At 41.7% G+C, this 27,407-nt stretch overlaps 1 protein-coding gene across 2 annotated transcripts; it reads right to left on the reverse strand.

Moving 5' to 3' along the window:
- Positions 1 to 401: 401 nt before the first annotated feature.
- Positions 402 to 20,396, reverse strand: anos1a (anosmin 1a). 2 transcript variants are annotated; one of them, XM_057028154.1, is made up of 14 exons: positions 19,946 to 20,396; positions 16,890 to 16,937; positions 10,819 to 10,884; positions 10,088 to 10,310; positions 7,548 to 7,732; positions 6,731 to 6,860; positions 5,596 to 5,801; positions 5,156 to 5,282; positions 4,207 to 4,308; positions 3,400 to 3,488; positions 3,081 to 3,252; positions 2,699 to 2,922; positions 1,489 to 1,630; positions 402 to 1,306 (listed from the first exon to the last, which is right to left on the reverse strand). In XM_057028154.1, the coding sequence occupies exons 1-14, from the start codon at positions 20,129 to 20,131 to the stop codon at positions 1,257 to 1,259; spliced, it is 1,950 nt and encodes a 649-aa protein (XP_056884134.1). In that variant the 5' UTR covers positions 20,132 to 20,396; the 3' UTR covers positions 402 to 1,256. The 2 variants fall into 2 exon arrangements, with proteins under 2 accessions (XP_056884134.1, XP_056884135.1); XM_057028155.1 differs by having other exon boundaries at positions 2,699 to 2,919; positions 19,946 to 20,395.
- Positions 20,397 to 27,407: the final 7,011 nt, after the last annotated feature.

Consider the following 27,407-nt stretch of genomic DNA (forward strand, 5'->3'; position numbering starts at 1 on the left):
TTCATTTTGAGGATAAAACAAGTTGTTTTTGTTATATATCCCAGGAATCATGAGAAAGAGATAATCGGCCTATTCAACGGAAGGTGTGCATATGTGTGTGTTCTTGCAACATAGTGAGGAACAAAATAGACACATAATACACACAAAACACACTAGCAAATTGAGGACAGTTGACCGTGAACCTGTGTGTGTGTGTGTGTGTGTGTGTGTGTGTGTGTGTGTGTGTGTGTGTGTGTTGTGTGTGTGTGTGTGTGTGTGTGTCCTCAGGCTTGTTTTGTTCTCACCCTGTGAAGAATAATGGAGGCAGCCTTTACACCATCATTATTAAATTTTCTCAACGGACAAAGGTCAGAGCTGGAAAGTGGCAAGAAAATAAGACGGTAGTGAAAATCAAATAAATCTTCGAGCCATGCATGCACACTGGCATGGATCCTTTTCTTTATTAAAAAGGAAAGAAAAAACACCATACTTTACAGGATCTCTGGTTGTATTGATATAGGTAAAAACATAAAATTCAGCTGTATTTTTGCAGAATGCCCGGTCTCTTTTATACCACCTCTAATAAATAATAAACATTTGTACAGAATTTACAGAGTAAAGAGGAGCTATCGTTGTAAACAACAAACAAATCTTATCACTCAATCAGTTGCATCAATTGTTGGTATTTGCATGCATTTAGAGGTCTTTTTAAAGGTGCATCAAGGGGAAAGCCCTGAATGTACTTAAGGAATAAAGTCTTCAAGTCAGCAACATGGATGCAGCCGGGATTGATTTTTGGTTTGTTTTTCTATCAGTTTTTTTTTTACATTGCTTCCCTAATTGTGTTCCACCAGTTCCAATTCTTAAATGTAATTAAGACAGGACTAGTCCTTAATTATTTTAGTCCAATTTCATAATTTGGATTCTCCTGGTCCTGTTTCCAAAATGTTCTCTTCATAGTCCCCCAGGTCACCTGTTGCTGCTGCTACTACAACATCATGCTACATTATGTACACTCGCACATCACAAAGAACCTGCCTACTGGTACCGGGTATTCATACATTAGACGCCGGGTTTCGGGTCAACGAAGGGACTGAACAATAGCATGTATGGTCAGCACGTCTTTTGTTCCATCTTCTATAAGCTATCAGAGATTTTCCGTTATATTTTGGTTGGATTTAAATGAAAGTGCAGACATAAGCTTTCAATGACAATGTCAATAACATCAGCCCGGTGTTGAGGCTCTGCATTCTCGCATTCCGATGAGCTGACAGCACTCACTGTCTCTCCATGACGGGTTGTTTATGGTGCTTCCTCAGCCTGGACCCTACATTAGGGAATATGGAACAAAACATACATTTTGAAGCTGCTGTTAACAATAATAATGATGATCACGCATTTTAATTAGAGTAGCATTACACAAGGTATTGTAAGATACTGTCTAAATGTACATTTCAGCTGCAAAATCTGGAACAGACACACAATGCTGTTTGTCAATTGATTTCTCACTGTGCTTGGGGATGCTTTGGCGTGTAGGAGTCTGGAAGGTTCTGGAGGTTGTAGGTCCTTCTCCATCTTCAGTGATAGCCTGGACTTCCAGCCTGTACAGACTTGCAGGGTGCATGTCTGATACCACCAGAATATTATGGTCCTAAAAAGACAAGGAGAAAACACAGGAGCGCTAAGGTTAATGGACCCTGAGGTTTTCCTGCACATAAATGTTGATGTGGGATTCATTATTGTTTTCTCACAGCTCACAGAAACGCTGGTGCAGAGGAAAAGAACGATTTTTTAAACAGGACCTTATACACCTTTGTATGGTAGCAAAACATTCAGTAATACTGTTATATTATTGCCATAATTTAAAACAAAGGATAAAACTATTTTAAAATCAGCTACTTTTGAGAGAGGTGTTAAGAATCAGATAGACGCTGCATTAATTTACCTCATTTATACATCTCACATACTGATCAATTGCACTGAGAATCTGGGTGGCACTGAATTGGAATATGAATGCAGATATGAAGGAGCAAATGTGTGCTAGGGAGCGGCTGAGGCAGGAAGATGCAGTTTATGTTGCAAGAGCTCAGCAGAACCACTCTTCAAACTCGACTAACCCTCACTCAGTGGCTTCACCTGTCGCTAACTTTACACCCTTTTGTAGCAGAGTTTGGCTCATTTCAAATGGGTTGATTCCATACATCACATCTAATTTAACAGCCTATTCAAGCTGTCGTTGTAGCTCAAATTAATGCAGCATGTAAATGTACTGAGTAATATATTAAAAAGGCTGTGTAAATGCCACATTTACAGTAAATTGTCCTTTACTGTAAGTAAAGGACAATTTACTGTCAGCAAAAATGCAGAGATTCAATTTTCTCTCTGAAAAAGATCACTACATTTCTCATGCTGGGGAATAGCTGATTAACGCTTGCTTAGTGTTTTGTTTCATATGCCTTTTTTATTTCTTCAGGCTCTTTCTGTCTGAACCATTAATTTTTATGGAACCTTTATTTCTAATAATCTACTGGAGGATTGTGGGGCAGACACGATGGGCTGTGCAAACATTCAGTCTAAAATCGTAATGAAATGGAAGTAAGTCTGTATAATATGTTTTTACCTTACATTATCAAATAGAAAATGGTGCGAATTGTTTTGAGCAGTTTAAAAGTAAATCTTCATGTAGTTATTGGAAAATGAGGAAAATAGCAGCACTGACCGGTGGTAGAATCTGCGACTGTGATATGAGGCTTTGAGACATCTTGTTGCTGTGGTGGTTGTTGGGGACGAGCTCCACCCAGGTCACCCGGTAACCTGTAAGTGGCTGATGGGATGGATTTGTGAACACATCCCAGCTAAAAATGCCTGTGACGTTGCCACCCCAGAGCTTGAAGGACACCATCAGGTTGGCTGCTTTCGCCACAACCTTCTGATGGGACTCTGCTGGAGGAAGCACAGCTGGTAGTTAAACCAGTGCTGAAGGCAAATAGAGCTGACACATAATGTGTGGTTTAACATACAGCGGGTCTTCAGAAAGGCTCAGAAACAATCTAATATCGATAATAAAGAAAGAAATTGGGATGAAGGTCCAAGCATCTCACCTTTTTCCCCAGGACAGGTGATGGGTTTTGGACTTTTGTCTTGGATGGTCAAGCAGGAAGGTGTAAAGAAGCTGGTGCTCTGAGATGTTGAGTGACTCCTCTTACTGACTGGTTGCAGGAGCACTTTATACTTACAGGAAAACAGCAAACCCTGAAGGATGACGAAGCTCTCCTAGGGCAGGAAAAACTAGAAAGTATGAATATGGTTTCGTCCTGCTGCCCCTGAAATCAACATACCCGACAGTCCCAAAAGCCCCTTCTGCGAAGTCCTTTGGGCATTATTGCTTTGATAGTGACAATATTGCTGTCGATAGACTACCTGTGAAGTGGTCTTTGCCATGGGTTTGGTCTGGTTGTGTCCGCAGAACTCCGGTCCCCAGCGGATTATGTAGTATTCAATGGAAGGATCTAGACAAACAAGTGGCGTGGTCATGTGAGCGGTTTATTTTGTCTATCTTACCCAGAACAAAAGGTTGGTACCAATTTATTTGTCTCAGACAGAGGAAGGTCACAAACACGCAGCTTGAAAGCTCAACAAATACATCTAACAAATCCCCAGTAGTCTTTTTCTTTTCCACACATTGTGGCCCTCCAGCTAAGACCAGAATTTTTTTTCAAGGCGTCAGCGCTGTGCATACAGAACACAGACGTGAGATCGATCCTCTCTTCTGCTACCAGCTATACCGGCCACTGATGTAAGAAATAACCCTGAAACTGGAATATACTCAACAATAATGTCGATACGGGATAATAATTAGAGTGTTTAGAATTCTAAAGACTTCTAGAGACTGAGATGTTTTCATATTTTAGTGTGATTTTCAAGTTAAACAAGATAATAATGAAAACGGGTAAGGTGGATGGAGCCTATATGGGTGAAGGCAGAGTACCCCCCCGAATGAGTCGCCAGCTCATCGCGGGCCCCTATGTGAGCATTTGGGCGTTCAGTACCTTTCCTAAGGGTTGCGCTTTCAATGCTAATTTTTTGGGGGAGATGTTTGCTTGTTTTTTGGCACACTGACAAAGCACTCAAGAATTGTACATTTGAATCTCCTTCACATACAAGTCACAGTCACACATTAGCCTAACACAAAAATCCCACCCTACAGACATGTCGTTGCCTACATACCCAGAGGTTTCTGCCAGTAAACATGGACCTGCAGTTGTCCATCCTGGTAGAATGGTGTTCCCACATCTACAATGTCACCTGATGAGTTCCCTAAATTTGCGGCTTGAAAGGGAAATGAAACTTCATGAGGTGAAGCCAACCTCTACTGTAGTGGCATATAAATCATTCTATCACAGCTGATAAACATCAATTAAGACCTTCTTTAATATTAAACATCAAATCAGATATAGCATTTGTCACTTATACTAAAAAGACATTCAAAGAAAAAATGTTAGAAGCATTGTCACAATTTATTTAACTAGAAATTAGTTTTCTATTTTTTGCATATTATTAGATTTACAAAATATGTGAAAAAAATCTCAATCTCAGAATCCAGGGTTTTTTTTGCAGAAAGAGCTCTGACTCTGTGTAAAGACTAATCAAGGCCTTCCCAGAGGACTTTCTCATCTACTTGTCAGTATGTCATTACCAAGTTTCTGACTTGTGGTCCGACCACAGATCAGTTTGCCACTTCATCATCATGATCAAAGAATATCTGCTCTCGAGCTCCTGGATCTGGTTTGAATGTGGTTTTCTTAGCTGTCTTTTTAAATTTCAGAATGTACTGCAGGGAATAAAAAGAGTTCTTTGCTTTTTAATATTGAGGAATACGGACGTTCCTTGCGCTGGTACGATAGTGAAGTCTCAACCACTCGGCATTATTTCAATATGTTACATCTAATTTTCTTTTTTTGTCACCATTCTTAGCTCATTTTTGATTCAGAACAGGTTTTTTAAAATGAAGGCCCTTATAATATTTAACGTTTGATTTGATTCAATACTACTTTTCATTAACAATTTGGGATTTTGGACCTGACTACAGGTTTAGGCTGTAAACCATGCAGCATCCTCTGGAGTTTTACCAGGGCTACACACACTGTAAATGCTTGTGCAGTGTGTGAGGACGTACTCTGTTGTGTGCTGAAGTGGATGATGGCCCGAGGGCCTTTGAGTGGAGTCTGACCCCAGAAGGACACCGCCTGGACCTCCACACTGTAGGTCCTATCAGAGCGCATGTTGTCCAGATCCACATGGTTCTGCACAACCAACACACACACGCACACGCACACACGCACACACAGGGTTATTACACTTGATTTACACAACATCGGAAGAGTCAAGTGATCACAAGGAGCCCTGAAATCTTAACTGCTGACCTCTGGGAGTTTAATGTGCAGTCTGAAGTGCTAATAAACTCAGCCAATCATGCAAAAACCTCAGAAGAACACTCAAATTAGACTCTTAATGACACACAGTGAATACAAAGTAGACCTCCTGCATATGCTACTTTTAGTTGATGTGTGTATAAGCAATGCACATGTTGATGGTCATGCATAGCACAAATATTACCTGTTGGACTGTCTTTCGTCTTTTGTTCACGGATGAGGCAGCAAACTGTCCAGCGTGGCTCCAGCTCCAGCTCACCTTGTAGTGGTGAACAGGCACATCCAAGTCTGCGGGCATACTCCACTGGAGCCTGGCCGACACGACTCGTCCAGGACCGAAGCTCATGTTGGCCACTCTCAGCTCAGTGGGAGGAGGAGGATTGGAGGGGTCTGAGGAGGAAAACCAAACTCTTTCATGAATAAAGGACATATTGTCTGTCCAGGCACTTCTGATTAGGCAATGGCATTTTTAGCCAATGAATTAGTATATCTAGTGCTGCAGTCACTGGGCAACAATTAAAGTTATCAGTAATTCTATTGTCTTGTGAAAGGACAGCTAAAAATGAAGGCCACCTACTGTCCTAGTAGGTTTCAAGATACATGTCTAAACTGTGGTGAACATACAGGTACCTGCTCTCAAAACCACAACAAAGTGTTAAAACCAATCAGAAGACAGAAATGGGTTCTCCACCAGTTACATTTGAAGCTGGTGAAGGGGGCGGGCCAGGCAGGTTTGTTTGGTTTTGAGAATATCAGAATTGCTGCGAAAACCTTAAAGCAATGCATCCTGATAAGCCATGGTAAACGCTTATTATATCACAGCTAAGGGGCCTTGTTCAGCCTGACAGTGTAGCCTAGGATCATTTAGGCTAGCATGAATTTAAGTTTGGAGCTTGTCATTGTTTCTCAGACATGGAGTGACGTGCTAACAGTGTCTACGCTCATTATACCACAGCTAAACACCAATCAGATGGCTTCAATTCACCTTTCCACCAAAGTGATTCACGTTATGGCTGCTTTTGGTACCCTGTAAGGGACCGACGCGTTTGGGGAGGTCGAATATGCAGGAAATCAGAAAATAATTTGGGAGCCCTTGAATCTTGACTTCATCTACTTCATCCTCAGCAGCTGCATCTTATTATATTCAGCTCAATTCCTAGAAGTTTTATTATTGATAGCATGACCAGCATCATTAGGGAAGCGTGCTTTTTAGTGTTTCTGATTTCCTGTTGACTAAGCGTTTACCCTCAAAAATGACCAGAACAAACTCATCTCTTTCACAAACACATATATATCAATGAGTAATGTGAGTGTAGGACCTCTGCTGGCGTGGATATGCCTGCTGGGCGTGGTAAAACCTCTAGTCCCACGGGTGTTGGTTGCCGCAACCCTAAACTGGTACCAGCGGCCTGGTCGGATGTCTACAAGCCTGGCCCCCTCCTCTGTGGTCTGGGAGGGATCAGCGAGAGTTGTGAAAATCCACACAGTTTCAGAACAGAGTAAAATACTGACAATAATCTCATTGTGTGAACACAAAGTGTGACGAATCACAGTGGGTGAGTGACTTCAAGCTGGGTTAGAGAAAGGCCTGCTCATCTTTGAACGTGCAAAATATTCCTATTCATTTATTCTGTCTGTTTCATTTATTTTTAGTTCACATTTCTCCCACTTTTGCTGTTTGCATACAAAACGTTGGTAGAAGTTTAGTCTCTTGTTCACTCTGATCCTTGAAAAATGTTTACTGGTACTTCTCAGTGTTTTGTGTTCCTACATTCTGGCTGAAAACCATGATATGACTGAATGTTTCATTAACTATTGGCCTCAATATATTTATAACCCCCAAGAAAATCAATGCTACTGTATTTTGTTCACATAAAGGACCTGTGATGGTGATGAATGAACTAGCATTAACGTTGGTAGTGTGATTTGTATGGTTCCATAGTATTCCAGTGTAACTGAAATGTCTGCAGAGACACTTAAATTATACTTAACGATTTTACAATATAACTTTTATGATTTTAATTTTAATATGGAAGCATAAATACTAAATCAAAAGTAGAAGACAAATGCAATAGTGTGGAGGACCGAGTTGATTTCCCCTCCAGTTCAACAGTAGACTGACAAAAGTGAACTGACCTGTAAGACCACCCGCCAGGAGGTGGCGGTGTCCTCGCTGGGCTGGATGCCGAAGTTCCACCTCCTCTGTAGGACATAGACGACCGGCTCAGCCGAGATGTTAAAGCGGGAGGACCATCGTACTTCTAGCACACCAGAAGGAAGCTCCTTGAAGCTTAGTTCCTTCCGAGGCCTCAGAGGGACACCTGCAAAAGCAGCATCATTGGTTTATTGTGATGCTGCAACCAACCACGAGGATGAATATGAGACTCAACCTTATTTATAAAGAATTTTACCATAACTGTGCTGATGGTCTGTACACAAATAATAAACTAGGGAGATAACTTTGTATGTTCACATGGAAATTACTGATTCAAATGGAGTCTAAACTGCCTGTTTATCACTAAACTGTTCAATGATTATACTCTCTACTAAAATATGAACGTCTCTGACCTTTTCTAAAATGCCAATACAAGCCTCATGGAATCGGCAAACCGAGTCGAATTATTTATTTCACATCACCCTCTACCGTAATTCTCGGCCAATTAGAGTACACGGAGGTCTCAGTCAGGTCAGCTCACATCCCTCAGGGACTGCAGAGGTTCACGGCCCCACTCAGTGTCACAAAAGTGAAAAGGCAAACAAAGTTTCCACATATCGCCGTTATCCTAACAAGTGTGTTACCTCGAGAAAGACTGTACTGCGAGAACTGTTTTCCTCAGCTTCCTTTGATCTCCCTTCTGACAATTGAGGACTAAGTAGGGCAAACTCCATCTGACTCACAGCCGCAGAGCCACACATTTGTTTGTTAGCCAGACATTTCCCACCTGGAGATGCCTCATTTATATGAGTAAAGCCCCAAGAGGCAGAAATTACATCTTCTTCCAGGCTGAGTAAATTTAGGACAGTTTTAGAATTTCAGTGTGTATTAATCACGGTAATAACAAAGACACATTGTTGCCCACAACTGAAAACAAGCAGATATTTATCAGAATAGTGCTTAGTGGAGATTTTTTTCAGGATATTTTGTATTTGCATATTCTTCCTGTGGCTCTCTCAGGGTAATGTGTTTGCTCCAAAAATCTTGAAAGCACATTAGTTTGATTGAAACCTCTGGATTGTCCTGCGGCGTAAATGTGTGGGTGAATGTTGTGTCCTGCAGTGGAGTCACGACCTGTCCAGGGTGTATTCCCGCTGCTCCCTCCATGAGCATTGACATAAACTACACCACCATTGGGCTGTTATTCCAGCGAAATGGTTTGCAAAGGTGTCACATGATCCAAAGTATTGTAATGAAATATGTAAAGACATACATCTACTATACTATACCTATAAAAACTGTGATACAATCTGCAACTGTGTTTAAAATGAGCAAATGTGTCAACACTCAGCTCAGGTGTAGGGACCTCTGTAAACCCTCACAATGAAGAAGAATTTCAGGAATAAATTCAGGAGGGGGGGAAATTCATCAGTGATGGAAAATATTTGGCCAATCCAACCCCTGAGACTAAACAAAGCAAAGTGCAAGTTCAACATCCCCGTCTTTGCTTTAAACTATTTGGGAGAACCAGTTAGGCAGAACTGTAGGGTGGACAAATGACAGGCAGGTTGGGAAGTTTCAACGTTTATTCGACAAGATGGTGCCATAAATCACTCTAGGCAAAACAAATCTGGGCAAATACTCAGACTGAATTAGGGCAGAAGTTGAAGAAATGTAATGGTAATTATATGATCCAAACAAGATGCAAGGGTCTTTGACAACAGGGGACTAGGGCTTAAATCCACGGGGAGGGGAGCAGGGACTGTCAGGTGCAAGGTAGATGACATGATAAGGTTACATGACATGATGATAATCGTGCTTCAAGGCTGTATCAGTGACATGATGTCACTATCGCTGACAGATGAAATATTCCCAGAACAGGACAGTGCTCCTTCACCAGCATGAAAGGGGAACATACATGAATGTCAGAAGAATTCCAGCCCCATCGGCTGGGTCCATTTCTCATTTTGACCAGTGTTTAAAGGCCAAACATGTATAACATTAAAATGTACATGAATGTAAAACATAAAATTAAAAGCCAGGCAGTTTGTAAAAGTTTGGTGTTTGCTGCCATCATAACCTGCTGCTTCGTTCAGCAACGCAAAATCAGACATGACACCCACTGATACACATGCTGTGTACGTGCATGTAACTGGCACAGAACCCCACTCCTGCCCTCTGATTGGCTGGAACACTTTGTCGTGGTTTTGGGGAGGTTAACAACTGCTTGTGAATGTTTCTTGGAGACTAAACTAACAGTAGGAGGGCCTTTCACTGTCATCTCATTAGGTTACAAAGTTTCTACGGATAAATCTCCTGTAAGAGCATTGATTTTTTGCAAAAAATTGCTAATACAATCTTTAAGACAGGTAGGGAGGAAAGGCAAGGTCCTAGATAAACAGGACAGATGTGATCGACATGTGGCAAAGGTGAGCCCAAATGAGACTATAGAATATTTTTAACCAATTTGGAATAAACTAAAATAAAGTGTGATTAAAATGAGCGTACAAAGTTCACTCACCCTTGTAAAGGTCTTTAGGGGCCTGGCAGGTGTGCCCACAGCCGTTGGAGCAACATTTTTTTTGGGCGGAGCATTCTTGGTCATGATCACAGCTCTCCACGCAGGCTGCTGCGAAGCCGCTGGCCCTGTCTGGAGGGGGGCAGGTGCCCTGCTTCACTGCCAACACAGACTGGAGGAACTCACAGCTGGTCACACACTCCCAGTTCTTCCTGGAGAATGCCCGCTTTAAGGTTGGAAGGGGGGGACAGTGCAGCATTGATGAGATGCCCCAAAAATGTTTGCATCAAATTATAGGAGACGCCCAACAATTCACGCATAGTATTTCACTGGAAGAAATGAGCCAATTTTATTTTTAAAAGAATAAAATAAAATACCTTCCACCATCATGCTACTGTGTGCTTGGAATGATAGTTTTTGTGTAATCATTTATTGTGGAGAAACTGAAATTAATGTACTTTGGAGTAATGCACCACAAACCGCTCCATTGTACTTTTGTCTTTGGGAGAACTCTCAATAACACAGTTATCCCAACGAAATGCCAAACACCTTCAACTAAATCCGACTCTAAACGTAACCTTAACTCAAAACCATGCAAAAGCCCTTTAAAGATGTGCGGACAAAATGTCAGCTCTCTAATGCTATGCTATATTTTGGTTTTTGTTTCTTTTTTAAAAAGGCCATCCTTCCGCTTACAGAGAGTCTAGAATCATATATAGAAGGTTGCAATATACCTCACAGAAGTCTTTGCAGTTCGTTTTCCTGTCCATCCCACGGGATTCTTTACAAGGTTCCAGGCACTAAAAAATAAAAAGAATTGCAGATATTGGGCCCACATAGTCAGGTGACGTAGCCTCACAAAATCAAGAGAAAATAGCACAGGTAGACTGCAGGTGATGCTAAAGCTGCCCTTTGCCCTGTGGGCCAAGCAAGTGCAACAAGTGCCCTTTTGAAAGTTCATTTGTCTGTGTTTGTTTTTTTAACAGTGTACTGAATGTGGCCCATGTTGACATGATCATTGACCAATCCTCGATTAACCCCCCCCCCCCCCACACACACACACACACACACACATCTTCCATTGTCAAGGTGAATACACAGAGCTGAAAAAATATAAATACTTGCATTTATTTGCCTCTGTTATGAGGTATTCTGTCTCACACAGTGCTAAACAGCTGAGCCTAAATTAGCTGACTGTCCACTTACTTAAGAAGCTAAACTCTAGCCATAATTAATAATAGATAGAATATGATGACCACTACAGAACTAATGTCATTAGAACTTGTCATGTGAGGCTTTTAGTCTGCTTATCTGGATATTTTGCATTGCATTGGCTTAAGTTAGAGTACAGAATTAACACTTGGAGTAACAACATTAATACTGTTCAGACTTCATACTGTTGGTCTCTTTCATTTAGTAATCGCAGCATTATGCCTAGAAAGGAGGGCTAAGATCAAAATAAGAAATAAAGCCAGAGGATTCACTGTGTGGATGTCCCAGAGAAATTAAACAACAGTTTGACTAATCACTGCCCTAGCCAAACTGAAGGGTCATTTTATTAACATATTTACATAAATAAATATACATTTACATTCAACATGTGCCTGTAATGTGTTTTTTTGTTTTTTTTTAAATCTCACACTGCTATAATAAACCAGCCAGCTGTTCCACGTGCCTTAATTTTTTACTGAAGACCTGCCCCCACAAACATGCCAATGGTAATAGATGATCCAGGAAGCAGCGCAGCCTATGATAGTGTTTGTTAAATGCCAGCTAAATGCTGCTGAATATTAGCCCTGTTTTCAGAGCGTTTCTGCTCTGCGCACCACAACACTGCATCCTTCGCCAGTAAGCACAGGTGGCCCAGGGGAGAGACTGTACACCGACTGTAATTTCATGCTGAAGTGAGAAACAGTGGGGAGGAAAGCAATCTGAAGAAGCACCACAAGGATGAGTGACTTTCTCTAAAAGTTAGAGAACTGCTGAATATTTTTATGTTGGCGGAGGTCGGACGGCTAAATATCTCAACAGTTTGAAAACTCCAGCACAGACAGGATTTAGATGCAGTAATTGCATTTAAATTCAAGATCTAAGAAGAGAAAATGTAGAGCATTAAGGACAAAAGCTTTGAGAACACAATCATTTTAAAAAAGGAACCGCTTCCTCTTTTGTTTCCAATCAGATGCTCACATTAATCATCATGTAATATCCAGTTGCATGTCTCATGTAAGTCAGTATTTTTTTACAAGGGTTTTGGTTTATTACGGTAATAATAAAGCCACTCTCCAGGTGGAGTTAGACACCGACGGTTGGATAATTAACTGATAGATAATCAATGACAGCCATCTCTCTCTCAGTCACTGGTGTAGTTCAGAGTATATAAAGGTTTATGATGTATAACCACTTATTTTTCAGGCAGCATTGCATTTAGCCACTTCTAAGTCCATCCTGAGAAGCACCATTCAGTAGTATCTGCAAGCCAAATTGCTCATTTTGTCGGTAAAGCCATGACTCGCCCTGTTCTGTCTCTAATTGGCTAGTACTCGCTGCCTTCACTGGTTAGATTGATTAGCTTAAGGTATGAGGACTGATGAAGCAATCAGGTTACAAGTACAAGTTCACTTGATATGTTTTTGCATTTAGAATACATAAAGAACAGGTATGATAAAAATGACATTCCAAAGGTTTGTTGACAACTACAAATGTCCTAACGAATCCACCAGCCAAGACCTCAGCTAATGCTGGTGACATTACAATAGTGCAGGTAGCCAGGAGCTAAATGATATATCAAAATTAGCCAAACATCTTTGTTGCTTTAAATATTTATGTTTCAGTGTAGTTATGCCTTATAAACAGTACGAATAAAATGAATGATATGAAATTACAAATGTCAAAACAGAGACAAAAACATTTGCTCGATAACTTAATGGGTAGTGATTCTACAGCTAATACATGTCAACAAGCTCTGGAGACCCTATGCAGGGCTGTCCTCTCTCAGGACGGGGCTTCACAGCTGCTTTGGTGGCTATAGATAAAGACGTCTTCTGAGACCCTGTCATTTGCGTGAGTAGGCCACTTGGAGGACAAATCTGGTGCAAGCGCTCTCAACGATTCCAGCGCCAATATCTTATTAAGATTGAGCAGATGGATTTTGAAGGACGCCACAGTTGTTCCTGCTGCCACCAGAAGGTTGCGGCTTCATGTTTGGGAGGTTTGCAGGTTCTCCCGGGAGTCCTCTATGGTTTTTCAGCTGGTTCCCATTGTCGTTGACCGTCTGGCGAGATGGTGATGCAGAGGCCGACGCTCTCATCTCACATCAAGAAGGTTTTGGCTCCTGTGCTCAAACTGGGTTTGCATGTTCTCCAGGTGTTCAGGCTTTCTTATAGGGATATAGCTGGCGTAGTGATGCTTCAGTGTGTATGTGCTGACTATGGCGGGACCCTGAAAGATCAAGCGTGATGGCTTGACGGATGCTGTGCTTTGTCAGCTCAGAATCCTGTCTGCAGGTGTCAGTGACAGAGGAAAGCCCGGAACCAGAAACTGGTGCACCGGGTACGCGCAGGGCCGCACCGTCGACACACCAGTCAGTCTGGGACTATGGATTTATCTTTATTATGCATAATAACTTAAAAGAAGATGGTGAAAGATGACCTTTACATCATCATTAATTTAGTAAAACCACACTTTAGTATGCTATTAAACGCATCAGACGTAAAATGAAACATTTCTTTAAATTTCCTGACTGCGTTGTGTTGCAGTTTTGGAGAAAACCATAATCCAACCCCTTCAGCCCAAACGTGGATTTTTCGGTTTGGAAAAGAAGCACTGTTTCAGAATGCAACCTTGATTGTGACTTGATTGTGTCTAATATAATCCTATGATAAAGGTTCCACCTTCTCTGTGTTGAACAAAGGAAACAGTTGTGTTTCTATTTTTCATTTAAGTTTACTGGTTTGGCCCAAGCGACAGCTGACAGTCCAACTGAGGCACTGTCAAGCCAGTAAAAAAATAAATAAATAAATAAAACCATATTACCACCATGAGCATTACAAGGGAACAACTTGCTGCTGATCCTCTGATGCTGGATATTTTGTTTCATTCAAGCTCTTACAGACCAACGCCATCACTGTTGTTTGTCCTTTCTGGACAGTTTAAATAGTTTAAAACAAGTCATGTAGACCTGATTCTCCCTCCATGGAAAAGGCTGCATGATGATGAGGAAACCCAGTGCTTAGTGGAACTGCACAGCAGGGCTTAAGTACTAGAATCTAGTAATTGCTGCTAAGTGTCATTACAACAAGGTCAATGTCAGATGTTTAGATATAAACTAAGACACTCATGTGCGTTCCAACACGGGTCTTACCACTGTAAGCACTCTTCGAAGAGCCGAATTGAGCTGGATCATGTGTGTTAGAGCTGCTAATCAGTTCTGGCATTTGCAAATGGCCGCCTGCCTGAGAGCGATAGCGACACGGGGATTAAAAAGCACTCATTACCACGAGGGTACGTGAGAATAATGTGGGGCCAAATGGTTGTGGCGCGTCATGGCAACAAGCCTCTCAAGATCTGGACAGTGATGCAAAGCAGAGAATAGAGTTTGAGCGCTGCAAATGTGTTTTTTCTTTAAATAAACAATGGAAAAGGGTAAAGCTTTTCTCTGCTGGCTGGGAACCGAAGAGGCCAAAAAGACTCCTCCGCCCATCACTTAGCAGGCTCGTTAGGATTGTGTGATGCAATCACAACCGTTACCACAGTACTGTTGCAATTTTATTAAACATCCTCTTGTGTTATTTAAAGGCTTTTTTAAATTTGGTGGACATTCCTGACCACATTGGTGACTATACAGCCTAACCACAATGAGCAGCATCTGTGGTCTTATTAATGCTCCAGAATTGTCCAGAACTGGTCCTACAGATATAAGGTTTCAGGCAACATGGCTCTCGTGCTTACATTACAGATATTTTTAAAGCAACTGTACATCCAAACATCTATTTCCTGCTAACCACCACATGTTTATAATCAGTCTATCTCAGCAGCCTCCACACTAGAGGCAGGAATACATCCTGGACAGGTTAGTTGTTGAAATTATTTGGCTGCCACTGGTGTTGTGTAGCTTGACTTTGACCCGTTAAGTGTCTCTGACAGGGTAGACAACACCTTAAGACATCTGTCAGACTCTACCCAAAGACATATTTCTGCAGAAGCTCAAGGGTAATCCATTCCAAACCACAGCTTGACACTAAAAGTAGATCACATAATGTAAAAATAGTCCACGCTGTGCAACAAGGAACCAGTAATGAGCACTGAAACCCGCTGTAATGCCGACTAATGAACCTTCAGATGCACAAAACAAACAATGCGTCTGAGCCGAGCCGACCGCTGCCTCTGCGTCCGCTAATCACGGTGGCCTTTGATCAAGACACTGCCATCATGATGAAAGAGCCCCGAATGGAGCAGCTACGCTGTGGATAGCGAGTACCTGTCATCACCGAGCAGCACCACTGATGGAAATCCGGTCCATCAAGAGGTGCGGCTGCTTTGCTGCAGAAGAAGAGGAATGTTGTTTCACGTTACACTCCAAGGTTCTCATTTCATAATTAACCACCAGTTAGCTGGTGTGTAATTGGACAGACTCTCCAGTTTGAAAGCCACCACAGGAACCGTCAAGTCCTCTTCACAGACCAGACCAGCATTCTCAGAGAGACGCCAGTGTTAGATGGATAAATTAGATTTATTCAAATTAATTTACTTTTAAAGATGTAAATCATATTAAAGCAACAATCAATCGCAGAGAACACAGGCACAACTTGTAGAATTGTAATGAAAGAAATTAAAACCCTTCTTTTGTTCTTTAGATCTCATTTTACAGTATCAGCGCTGACTAAAAAATGTAATGCATTTCAATAAAATACAATATTTCTTGAAGATAGAATTTAAAATATACTTCAAGATCAGAGTAAAACTCATTTTAAATTAAACTAGTAATGAAAATCCAAAATGTAGTTGAATAAAAGTATGTAGCGAACTGGAGTTTAAAAATATCTTGACTACTTCAAATGCATCTCGGATATTTACGGCACAGTGAGCGACTCCCAGAATGGCACCACGGGTGTCGAAATCCTGACTCGAATTCGAAAAAAAAAGAGAGATAATTTTATGGAAGCTTTATGATACAAAAAGCAATATTATGGAAGGTGCATTTGACAGAGTGTTTTATTTATTACTGCGGTCGGAGTTGATTTAAGGCAGCGATCGCTGTGATGTCGTCACATTGGGTGATAAATTGTGAAGCATGGAAAGCTAAACAGCGACGTACACACAGGGGCAGAGATTTATTGCACTGGGAAGCAGCCATGAGGAGTCCCAGCATGCTCCGATCTTCATTTTCTATGTTTTTATATTCAATTATACAACAAGGTGGCACCATCATCAAAAGAAAGGACATGTGCTTTATAATTAAATATTCTATTTACCGAAGACAATTTATCATATTGTCTAAGACAATTTATGGGAAATAACAACTCTTTAATGGCCGGTTGAACCAAAACTGAGAGGAATCACCTAATATGATCTGCTTGGTTCTTCTATTTGTGGATATTTTAAACTCTATTATAACAATTCAAGGAGCCAGGCGATGATTAAATCAACCATTTGATCATTTCACTTGTGGTCATTAGGTGTAAATAATTAATTAAATAACAAGAGTCTAAGACAGCAATTGAAGTATTATTCTGGTCATCATTTTTAAAGGTTTCTAAATGACAATACAGCAATTGTTACCTTACACAAAGTTACTGGTACTGACCTTTGAACACTGTTTATCAGTCTGACACCAGCCCAAGGATCCATTATTCTGTGGAAACAAAGACAGAGGTACAAATTAATTACTCACATAAGTGAAATAAGAGGGCATGAATAAAAGTTAACACCTCAATTACAGGCTTCACTGACGCTACAGCTTTAAGGCATTCAGTGTAATTACAGTCGGGCTGAAGCTTTAACACAACGGCAGAGTTTGCACAATGTAAAGCGCCGGCTATGTTTTCTTCTATAAGACTGGATTTATTTTTTTATTTTTACACTTTAGGGGACTTGACGTCCTTCATGGCTCAGTGCTGCGTCTGCCTGAGGCTGTTTGCTGACACATAATGGGGGCACAGCCAGGATTACTTGTCAGGTCAAATTAGACCAGAGAAGTCACTTTTAAGACTGATGTCGTCCTTTTTCGAACAGAACAGTTGACTCTCAAAGTAAACTCCCTAAAACCAGAGAGGCTTTTAAAGAAATGAAGGAATTATTACAGCAGAGTTAATCTGTTGGTGAATTTTTGGAGGGAGGGGTAGCTGCGATGAGTGGTGCTGATTAAATGGATATTTAATCTTTTTAAGAATTTTTATTTGTGTATTACTCACAAAACATCCAGATGATGCATAAAATGTAAAATAATATTGAAAACTTGAACTTTGGAACCCTCAGCAGTGGCGCTTTAATCTGTATCAAAGCTTTAGACAGCTTTAGGTTTTTGTGCTATTAAATATGATATACTTACTTGTCATTTGTTTGTCGATGTACTATTAGGTATTTGATATTTAATGTAAGTATCAATTACTTATTAGTGTCATGTCTAGCTTCTTGTGTGCGACCGCAAAGAATGATGGGATATATTGATTGATTAGGGAGCATCAGCTATACAGTCTGCTACTTTTTGCAGTGCATTATGGGAAACATTGAGTGCACTTTAGCAATCCTCACTTATCATTCAGACGCCCCTCTGAAATGGTGTACATACATTTGAGTGCACTATATATGTAAGTGCACTCAAACGTGTGGTGGTTTTGGGGGCACGCCGCTTGATTTAAAAATATTTACTGAGGTAAATTACCGGCAGTGTTCAACAGTTCGACAGCTTTCCTAATTTTCTAATTATATTAGGAACTGGTAATCGTGATGTAGTTTTGCAGTGAGCAGAGGTCAACAAAGTACTCTCCTCTCCTCTCCTCTCCTCTCCTCTCCTCTCCTCTCTTCTCCTCTCCTCTCCTCCTCTCCTCTCCTCCTCTCCTCTCCTCTCCTCCTCCTCTCCTCTCCTCCTCTCCTCTCCTCTCCTCTCCTCCCCCTACATGAGCCAGGTCCTGCTCAAGGTTTCTTCCTGTTAAAGGGGAGTTTTTCCTTGCCACTGTTGCTTGTCTGGGGTCAGGCCCTGGGATTCTGGAAAGCGCCTTGAAACAATTTTGATTGTATAAGACGCTCTATGAATAAAGATTGATTTGATTTGAGAATTTGAAGGGAAAGAAAAAAGAATGAGCAAAAAAGAAAAAAAAAGTCCATTCTTTTCCCCCTAAAGTATTCTAAAGAGCTTCAGGGTCAGGGTTCATTTAGGGTTATAATCTAACAAACACCTTTTTATTTGTTGCATCCATGCACTTCTTTTCAGGAGTCAGTTAAATTTTCAGGAGCAAAAACATTGGTTTTCAAAAGAAAATATGGGCAAAATTGTCGTTTAAAAATGACGCTTAGAGCTTTGAGTTTCGGGGCCCTCTGGTTGCTGATGTCACCACCAAGTTGAGTGGAAAAGGTAGAAATATAGACAGACAAAGAACAATGCTCATGATGAGAGCTGGATGGTCCCTGCAGGGCCTGAAGAAGACCATCAAACACGTGGCCACAAGGTCAAATTGAGTGTGAAACGCCCTTCATCATGTTGCAACGGGTTTTAAAATCAATCAGTCATGCTGACTGGTACTGTCACCATCAGAGTGAGGGAGACATCGAATCCCATTAGACAGAGACTATTCTCACTTTTAATTGTCTTGATTTCCATCAAATGCAGCTTTACCAGGGACACTTCATATGTAGGAAACGAGAAATCTGAACTTCCGTTTCTGAGCCGTCATCAACCTCTGTGTTATCATCAGTCTGACTGTGTTCACGACTGTTGTCCCCGATGCTCTGAAGCCTGAAGCAGTGTGTGTGTGTGTGTGTGTGTGTGTGTGTGTGTGTGTGTGTGTGTGTGTGTGTGTGTGTGTGCATGTGTGTGTGTGAGAGAGAAAGAGAGAGAGAGATGAGAGAGGCTGACAGAGGAGGGATCAATGTAATCAAGATAATAAATGCTCCGCTATGTTCTCTTTCTGTCAGTTCAGTTCAGTAAAAGTTCAGTTGCACTGTACGAAACGTTGGATTAAAAATTATCTGGAGGGTTAGTTCAGTAGCCACAGTTCAAGGCAACCAAAAAGGAAATTAAAAAGGAACTTCTGGATTTGAAATCAAAATTCTTGTGTTTGAAAAGATTACTATGCATAATATTTTTTTTCAATCTAAATCTTTGATATATGAGAGAGAGAGAGAGAGAGAGAGAGAGAGAGAGAGAGAGAGAGAGAGAGAGAGAGAGAGAGAGAGAGTCTCTGTCCTGTTCCATTAACTGACTGTTAATGTTACTGCAAATAAAACTAAATGTGCTGCCCTGTCATCCATCCTTGGGTGCACTAACTCCAGCTCCTCGTGGAAGGTTCAATGCAGAGGTTAGAATTCACTGGTTATAATATGGATCCATAAAAAAACATCTATGTTTCTGTTTCTAAAGTACATGTAGCAGAAAAAAAAAAAAAAAAAGTTTAAGTACATGCATTTAAGAATCTCGTGTGCCCCCACATAAAACTTCCCACATACCACCTCTTAATATAGACAGGATATAATAGAATTGAGGTTTATGTAGAATTTGAGTAAACAGATCCAATATCCGAAAATAAAATGAGTCATGTTTTATTGGATCAAATGTGACTTTGTTAATTGATTTCTTACTGATTGGCTCACACTTGAACGGAAGAAGGCAGAGGAAGTTGGGTGGACCAGCTCATGTGTGCCTACCTGCAGCGGGGTGGAGAGCGCAGCGACGCTGTGCAGGCTCAGGCACCGCGATGCGCACCTCGCCCTGGAGACGCTCTCCGACCACGACTCCTCAGCATCAGGATCATCGGCCTGCCTCCTGGCACTCCCGCCGCAGCCGAACAGGACAATAATCCAAAGGGACACGCTCGGGATCACGGCCAGCATATCGTCCGACAGTCGGGGGAACGAAACAAAGAGGGCGCGCAGGAGAGGAATCCGATAGAGGCCAGTTTTAGGGACATTTATAGGGATGGGAGGAGCCTCGGATCCCGGCGGAAACGGTCAGGGTCAGGATGCTGCCACCCCGGGAGGTCAGGCTCATTCTCAGCCACTGTCGGGATGGAACAAAGTAGATCTGCTCAAATAGGACACGTATTGACATACTTGATGATCCAACTTTTTTATTGTACCACAATAGTTTAAACGCAAGGGAGCCAGATGTTGTTTTACTCTGCTGTACTTTTATTAAATAATTTCATTTTCTGATGCAGCATCAGAGGCAACAGGAAATGAAATTAAACTGTATATACCTTGTGTTTAACGTAATAAGCTCTGATTCTAATATGTGCAATAAGTTGTCTTGCTCATAAATATACGTTTTCAAACACATTCGTAGAATTGTGTTTGCAGTCAGGCAGCTTTTGCTGTGACTCTTTCTTACATTTAAAAAGAAAAATTTGCCCTAAAAAAGTGGAATTTCACTTTTAGAATAGCATAATTTTTGTCAAGTCAATTCAAATGTTGGCTTTTTGTCTTATTTCTTCTATGTGAGTCATCCTAGAGTAGTCACGGGTTTGAAAAGCACTGTACGTCTCATCATTTACAAGGTTTTATTTTTCATTCTGCCATGATCTGATCAGATCCAGTCTCCCCAAACATTCTGGGGACATCCACGTGTTTAAAATCTGTCCTTTAGATGTCCAGCTTTAGTGCATTTGAGTACAAACAGTAATTTCATGGACAATTTCATTTTTGTAAAGCGGCCCCTGCAACCTGTTCTTCACTCCTCTTCCAGGGTAGATGGAAGACTGACACAGTCACTCACACATCCCCTCTAGCATCCCCCTGACAGTCACACCAAACCTCCACACCTTTGTGTCTTTTCACATTACATCCATTGGTTCCCGATGTCTTCCTGAAACGACATAGCCCCGAGATCAGGTGGGCTGTCTGGCATTGTAATGTGATGGGGAAAAGGTTGCGTTTGCTTCTGAAATGCTCGATAAATCCCCAAACCTTGTTCAACCCTACCGGAAAGGGCCGATTAACTCGTCTGTTCCCGAGGTTTATTGGACCTGTAAGGTCTTTAACAAATCCGTTAGAACCCACAATCGATCTTCTGCCTGGAATCCACACTGCCAAAGAAGCAACTTTACTCATTGACCAATCCGGAGATGAAGGAAATATTCTTGAATAACCCGACCTGGCTTCTGAACCATCAGCCCAGAGAGGAAGTCACTGGTAGCACTAACTAGCAGAGTATTAAAAACCTTTGTGCACCAACCCATTATCTGTTTAATAAGTGGCTGCCAGCAGCTTTCATGGTGAATCAGCAATAGGGCCCTTGAGCAAGAGAGCACAGTCTGATCGTCTGTGCTGCTTTGACTAATGAGCTTATTAGCTGTATCAGTGATGGATGTAGACACACACCCTGTTGACAGGCGAAGGCTGGAACCATTTCAATGGATCCCTAATAATTCTGAGCATCCCAGGATTGCAGCTTTGTATCTTATGTTCTCAGGTTGTCTGCTGTTTTCCACTATAGTTTTGAAGGCACATGTGGAACCTTTTCCTCCCGAGAAAGCGAGGGAGAAGTGGCGGGTACTGCATCAGAAGCACAGCTGATTCTAGGGAGGAGACAGGCGAAACATTTCTCAGGGAATCCCAGCTGTAATTTTCCCTGGTAGCTACAAATCGACAACACTTTATGGGCTTCCCCCGTTAATGGAACCACAAACATGTCGTAAGGTAGCGGGGCATCGCCGTTTTCCCGGCTGGAGGGGAGAAGAAACCATGACGTGAAGGAAACTCTGAAGAACACCTCCTCAGGACACCCCTGCAAATGGGGGGCAACCTTCACTCCTGGATGATCCTGCTGCGTTAATGCGATGCCTATTCTCCATCACACACGCACACACACACACACACACACATCCTTGCTGTATTTACCAACACACACTCACACACTTTTCCAGGAGTGTGTTGTAGGTGTAATGAGCCTTTGCAGCTGAGGGTTTACACCTTCAATACAGCGTCAGAGTCTTGTGTTCTCAAACACTCGCAGCAATTAATTTGCTCGACCTAATTGTCTACACAAATAAGTATAAGTATGCCCACCGGAGAAACGGGGTTCTGTTTGGTTTTCCAGTGGTCCAGGTGTGTTCCAAAAATACTGTGGCAATAAAGTAAATGCTTCCAAACACACTGGTGGTCCAGCCGCAACAGGAAGGAGAAAAGCCCCGCATTCCTGGCTGAGACACCGAAAACAACAAACTACGACAGCGTAACTGACTTCATCTGTGCAGTTGCGCTTGCCAGCATCTAGTTCAGGGCCTCGGGACAGAAAAAAACAAAAATTACATTTCGTAATTACACTTTACGCATTACACTGTAAAAAAAAAAAAAAAAAAACACATTACACTGTTAAAAAAATGGTACTTGTTGCTCTAAAAGTAAATCTTATAATAATAATCTATAATAATGTAATGTAATGTATGATGGATATAATGTAATAAATTACATTTTTTTCAGGGTTAGGGCAACTCAACACTTTGTTTTTCGAACTCCTTTGGTTACATATATGAGTTTCCTGTTTTTTAGAGGCTAAGGCTCAAAGTCATAGATGGAGCCTTTCCACTGAAGCTAAAATTGCAAAACCGTATATATAATACACACTACACAAAATACACTATATAATATACACTAATAATAATTTTTAATTTTAATTATTATTTGATATTTTGTGTTCACTGTTTACAGTGTGTCTGGTCCAGTCTGGTATTGGTCTTGGGTGGTTTATTCTAATTTTTCCCCGACCATACAAGCAAGTCACTGGCAGTTGTTGAAGGCATGTTACCGGTATGTTAGAATATAATGATGTTGCAACACTGGTAATTCCTATACGGACTGATAATGACCTGATGAAGCCTGCAAACATCGGAGAGTCTGCAAAAGTGCTGCCACAGCAATAAAATATATATCCCAATAACCTATAAGCTTTGTAGCCTGGTCCCTTGTGTTTTTATGCAGAGGACAGGCCAGATCAGATTCTAACCAGCTCCACCATGATAAGATGCTCAGAGTCATGATAGCTGTAGCAGTCATCAGGTCCCTGAAGACCTCCTTCTGGCTAAAAAACCTCCTTCCTCCACACACACACAACCACGCTGTAGTTTGCAAACCTTGATGATGAAACACATTTCAACCACTTGCAGTTACAATCTGTTTCTGTCTGTAACCACCAACCTCCTTTAGTCACTACCAAAGTCTTCTGGCTCAGTTGTCTTTTCACCACAACAAAGCAAATGGTAGCTGTGCTTTACCCTCAGTGAAGAACAACTCATGCAGCAAAATGTAAAAACAAAATCCTTCTGAGAAAATCTGCACATAAAGAAACCTTAAGTAAATATACAGTATATAAAGCAAAGACACAAGTTAACTTGATGCAAATCTGTTGAGTAGATTTTGTACTAAACTGCTTACTTTCAAAAAGTGCCAACACTTAATTGCCCACATGTGGCATCATTTGTGTGTAGGAAGTGTTAAGGAGCACACCTTGGCTCCAGAATTCTCAAAAATGCTTCACTTCTTCACAAAGAAAACTAATGATGGACTTACTGACACTTAGTAACAAAAGAAAGGGGGCTTATTGCTTGCTGCCTAATTAGCATTAGCCATCTCTCATCTAGGTGGGTTTGCATAACATTGTTTTTTCCTGGGCTCTTATTAATAATTATATCATGTCACATTAAAAGCCAAAGGGAGTCCAGAGTCTTTTAACATGCCACTGATTCATCCGCTGGCATCAACTGCAGGAGAATATTAGCCTCTAATTAGCAACTGAAATGCTTTTGAAAACAAGGTCCCGTGTCTTAATGAGAGTGCTTGTGTAGGGAAGGATAAACAAAATGAAGCCAATGCGCATGTTTTTGGACAGTGAGAGGAAACACAACTATATGGGGAAAACCTAGCAGGTGTGGGTTGAAGAGGCACACAGAGAGGCCTCCAAATCCCACCATGGCGCCTCAGGCTTTTCACCACGTGCTGAGAGGAGATTCCACCTCCCAGCATTCAAACACAACCACAGGAGTCAGATATAGAATACTGAAAATACCTGTGATAGTAACAAAGATTTTGATTTAGTATCAGACCTCACTGTTACCCACTGTGGATGACCCCCCCCCCCCCCCCATCAAAAATGGACTGATGCTTACAATTAAAGCTAAAACCCACTGAGGGCTTATGTGTCGTCCTGACAGGACTTTGACAGTAATCACAAGCACGTTCTCACCCGTAATCACAAGCACTTCTCACCCTATCTCCCTTAGAGATAGGGTGAGAAGCTCTGCCATCCGGGAGGAGCTCGGAGTAGAGTCGCTGCTCCTCCGCGTTGAGAGGAGCCAGATGAGGTGGCTTGGGCATCTAGTTAGGATGCCCCCTGGACGCCTCCCTGGTGAGGTGTTCAGGGCATGTCCCTCCAGTAGGAAGACCCAGGACACGTTGGAGAGACTATGTCTCTCGACTGGTCTGGGAACGCCTGGGGATCCCTCCGGATGAGCTGGAAGAAGTAGCTGGGGAGAGGGAAGTCTGGGCTTCTCTTCTTAGGCTGCTTCCCCCAATGACCCAACCCGGTGGAAGATGGATGGATGGATGGATGGATGGATGGATGGATGGCAAATTCTGATGTTTTAGTGACATAGATGTTGCAGGTGAAGTGCTCCATACATGAATCAGGCCAACAGAAATGGGTTTTTTTGATGATTTAATTTCCAGGAGCCACCTTTTTTCATTTTCCTTCTTTTCTTTTTTACATTACATAGTATGAACCTTGAAAATGATGCTCTAGGTCAGGGGTGGGGAACCTTTTTCATATCGAGGGCCATTTCAATTTTTATGTCCTCCGAGGGCCATACTATTATGAACACATACCTAGGGATGCAAAAAAAAGACGAAAAAAAAAGTCTATAACCACTGTGTTAAGTCTCATGATTGCTGCATTTGAATTTGAATGATTTATTTAGCACACATGCATATAAAATCACCAAAAAAATAGAATAAAATGACAAACAAGTAAAATATGTTTACATGATCATACAAAACAATAAAAAAAAGAGGTGCAGAGTTGAGGCAAGAGACCAGGGCCTGTTCGAGGCCTCTACTCACAAAAACTGCAATACAACAAGATAATCAAGAAAATAAATGAAAAGAAAGAAAGATAAAGACAATAATAATAACAACTAGAAAGCACTCGGAGAGCGCAGACCTCCGCCAAGCGCAACAATTCCTGGCATATTGTGATTTCCACCATAAATATTAGTCCCACATATACTTTGACTACATATTTAGATTCCTTGACCATAAAAACATACCGTTAGCCACTGGAATCATAACAATATATGTCTTAGTTCAGTAGTTATCCACTAAAAAAAATTCACGCTTTGAAACAATTTTACTTTGTCCGGCGTGAGCGCCTCAGTGGCGGCTACGAGGCACTCCTTCACGAACTCTCCTTCGGCGTGAGGTTTCAGCTTCGTGGCTATTAATTCACTCATCACAAAACTTGCACGCATAATATTCGGTACATGGTCGTGTGAAAGCTGCTTGTTGAGCCTCCAAACTCCGACGAAGAGCGTTAATTTTATTGATTTGCCTTTTTCATCACTGCCAGCGCCTCGTCACAAACTAGGCACACTGGCTTGCCTTTTACTTCAACAAAGAAAAAAATATTGTCCATTTCTCCTGGAATACACGCCATTCTGCATCCACCTTCCTTTTCTTGACATTCGCCATGATGCATCAATTTTTCGTCCATTTGTTTTATCTCAGAAAACGGGAAAGTATTTCCTCTTGTTACGAAAGAAATTTCAGGATACGAAAGGCAAAAATACGCTACCGCTGCTACTCACAGCTCGCGGAGTTTAGCGAACGGTCCCACCGTATAAGTCAAATCAAATCAAAATCAAATCAATCTTTATTTATATAGCGTCTTATACAATCAAAATTGTTTCAAGCCGCTTTCCAGAATCCCAGGGCCTGACCCCAGACAAGCAACAGTGGCAAGGAAAAACTCCCCTTTAACAGGAAGAAACCTTGAGCAGGACCAGGCTCATGTAGGGGGACCCTCCTGCTGATGGGGGGCTGGGTAAAGAGAGAGGAAAGGAGAGGAGAGGAGAGGAGAGGAGAGGAGAGGAGAGGAGAGGAGAGGAGAGGAGAGGAGAGGAGAGGAGAGGGAGGGGCAGAGGAGAGGAGAGGAGAGGAGAGAAGAGGAGAGGCACAGAAACACACACAAAAATACACTATACAATGGGTCGATACCTGTAAATGAATGGGGGGGGGAGAAGCAGAAAAACTACACAGGAATCAGCATAACTAGTCTGCTTGATGAGGGGGTGACAGAGGCCTGTCAGGTGATCATGTTTCCGGACCCCGGCAGCCTTGGCCTATAACAGCATAGCTAAGATAAGATAAGTGCACATATAAAACATAAAAATCTTATTGCGTTGCGGGCCGCCACCCCTGCTCTAGGTTCTAACCGGAAGTAGCCTCACATCAACTCTGCTTAACTTGCTTGATTTTCTCACAGAAATTAAACACAAAAAAACGAGATTGTTTTTCCAACAAATACCATATTTTGATCCTACGTCAAGTCCGTCCATCCATCCATCCATCCATCATCCATCATCCATCCATCCATTCATCCATCATCCATCCATCCATCCATCATCCATCCATCCATCCATCATCCATCCATCCATCCATCCATCCAGCCAGCCAGCCAGCCAGCCAGCCAGCCAGCCAGCCAACTTCTACAACAAAAATTACAACAAACAAAAGTTAAACATTTAGGAAACTAAAAACATTTTGAGACATCCCAGAATTCAGAATTCCCAACCCTTTTTTTATTGATGCAAAGCCAAAGAGAACTCCACGATGTCAGAACTCCCGGGACTCTATCTTTGTTCCGAGTTTTCCACAGTCATGCTCTTTTCCATTGCTTCAGCCGATGCATGCTGGTAGAATCATAGTATTCGCCGTGGGTTCTTTGGGCTCCAAGAAGACAAACAGGTGGTATTTACATGGTGTTTCCACTCTGCTTGAGGCACTTCTTACTGAAGAGAACCCCTATTAATGTAATGCACCTTGTAAAACAGCAGGTTGGTCAATTCCTCGTGGTTTTTACGGAGTATGTGGAGAGAAGGAAGGGAGGCCGCATTCGCACATT

This window comes from Takifugu flavidus, chromosome 3, assembly GCF_003711565.1.
Source record: "Takifugu flavidus isolate HTHZ2018 chromosome 3, ASM371156v2, whole genome shotgun sequence".
NCBI lineage: Eukaryota > Metazoa > Chordata > Actinopteri > Tetraodontiformes > Tetraodontidae > Takifugu > Takifugu flavidus.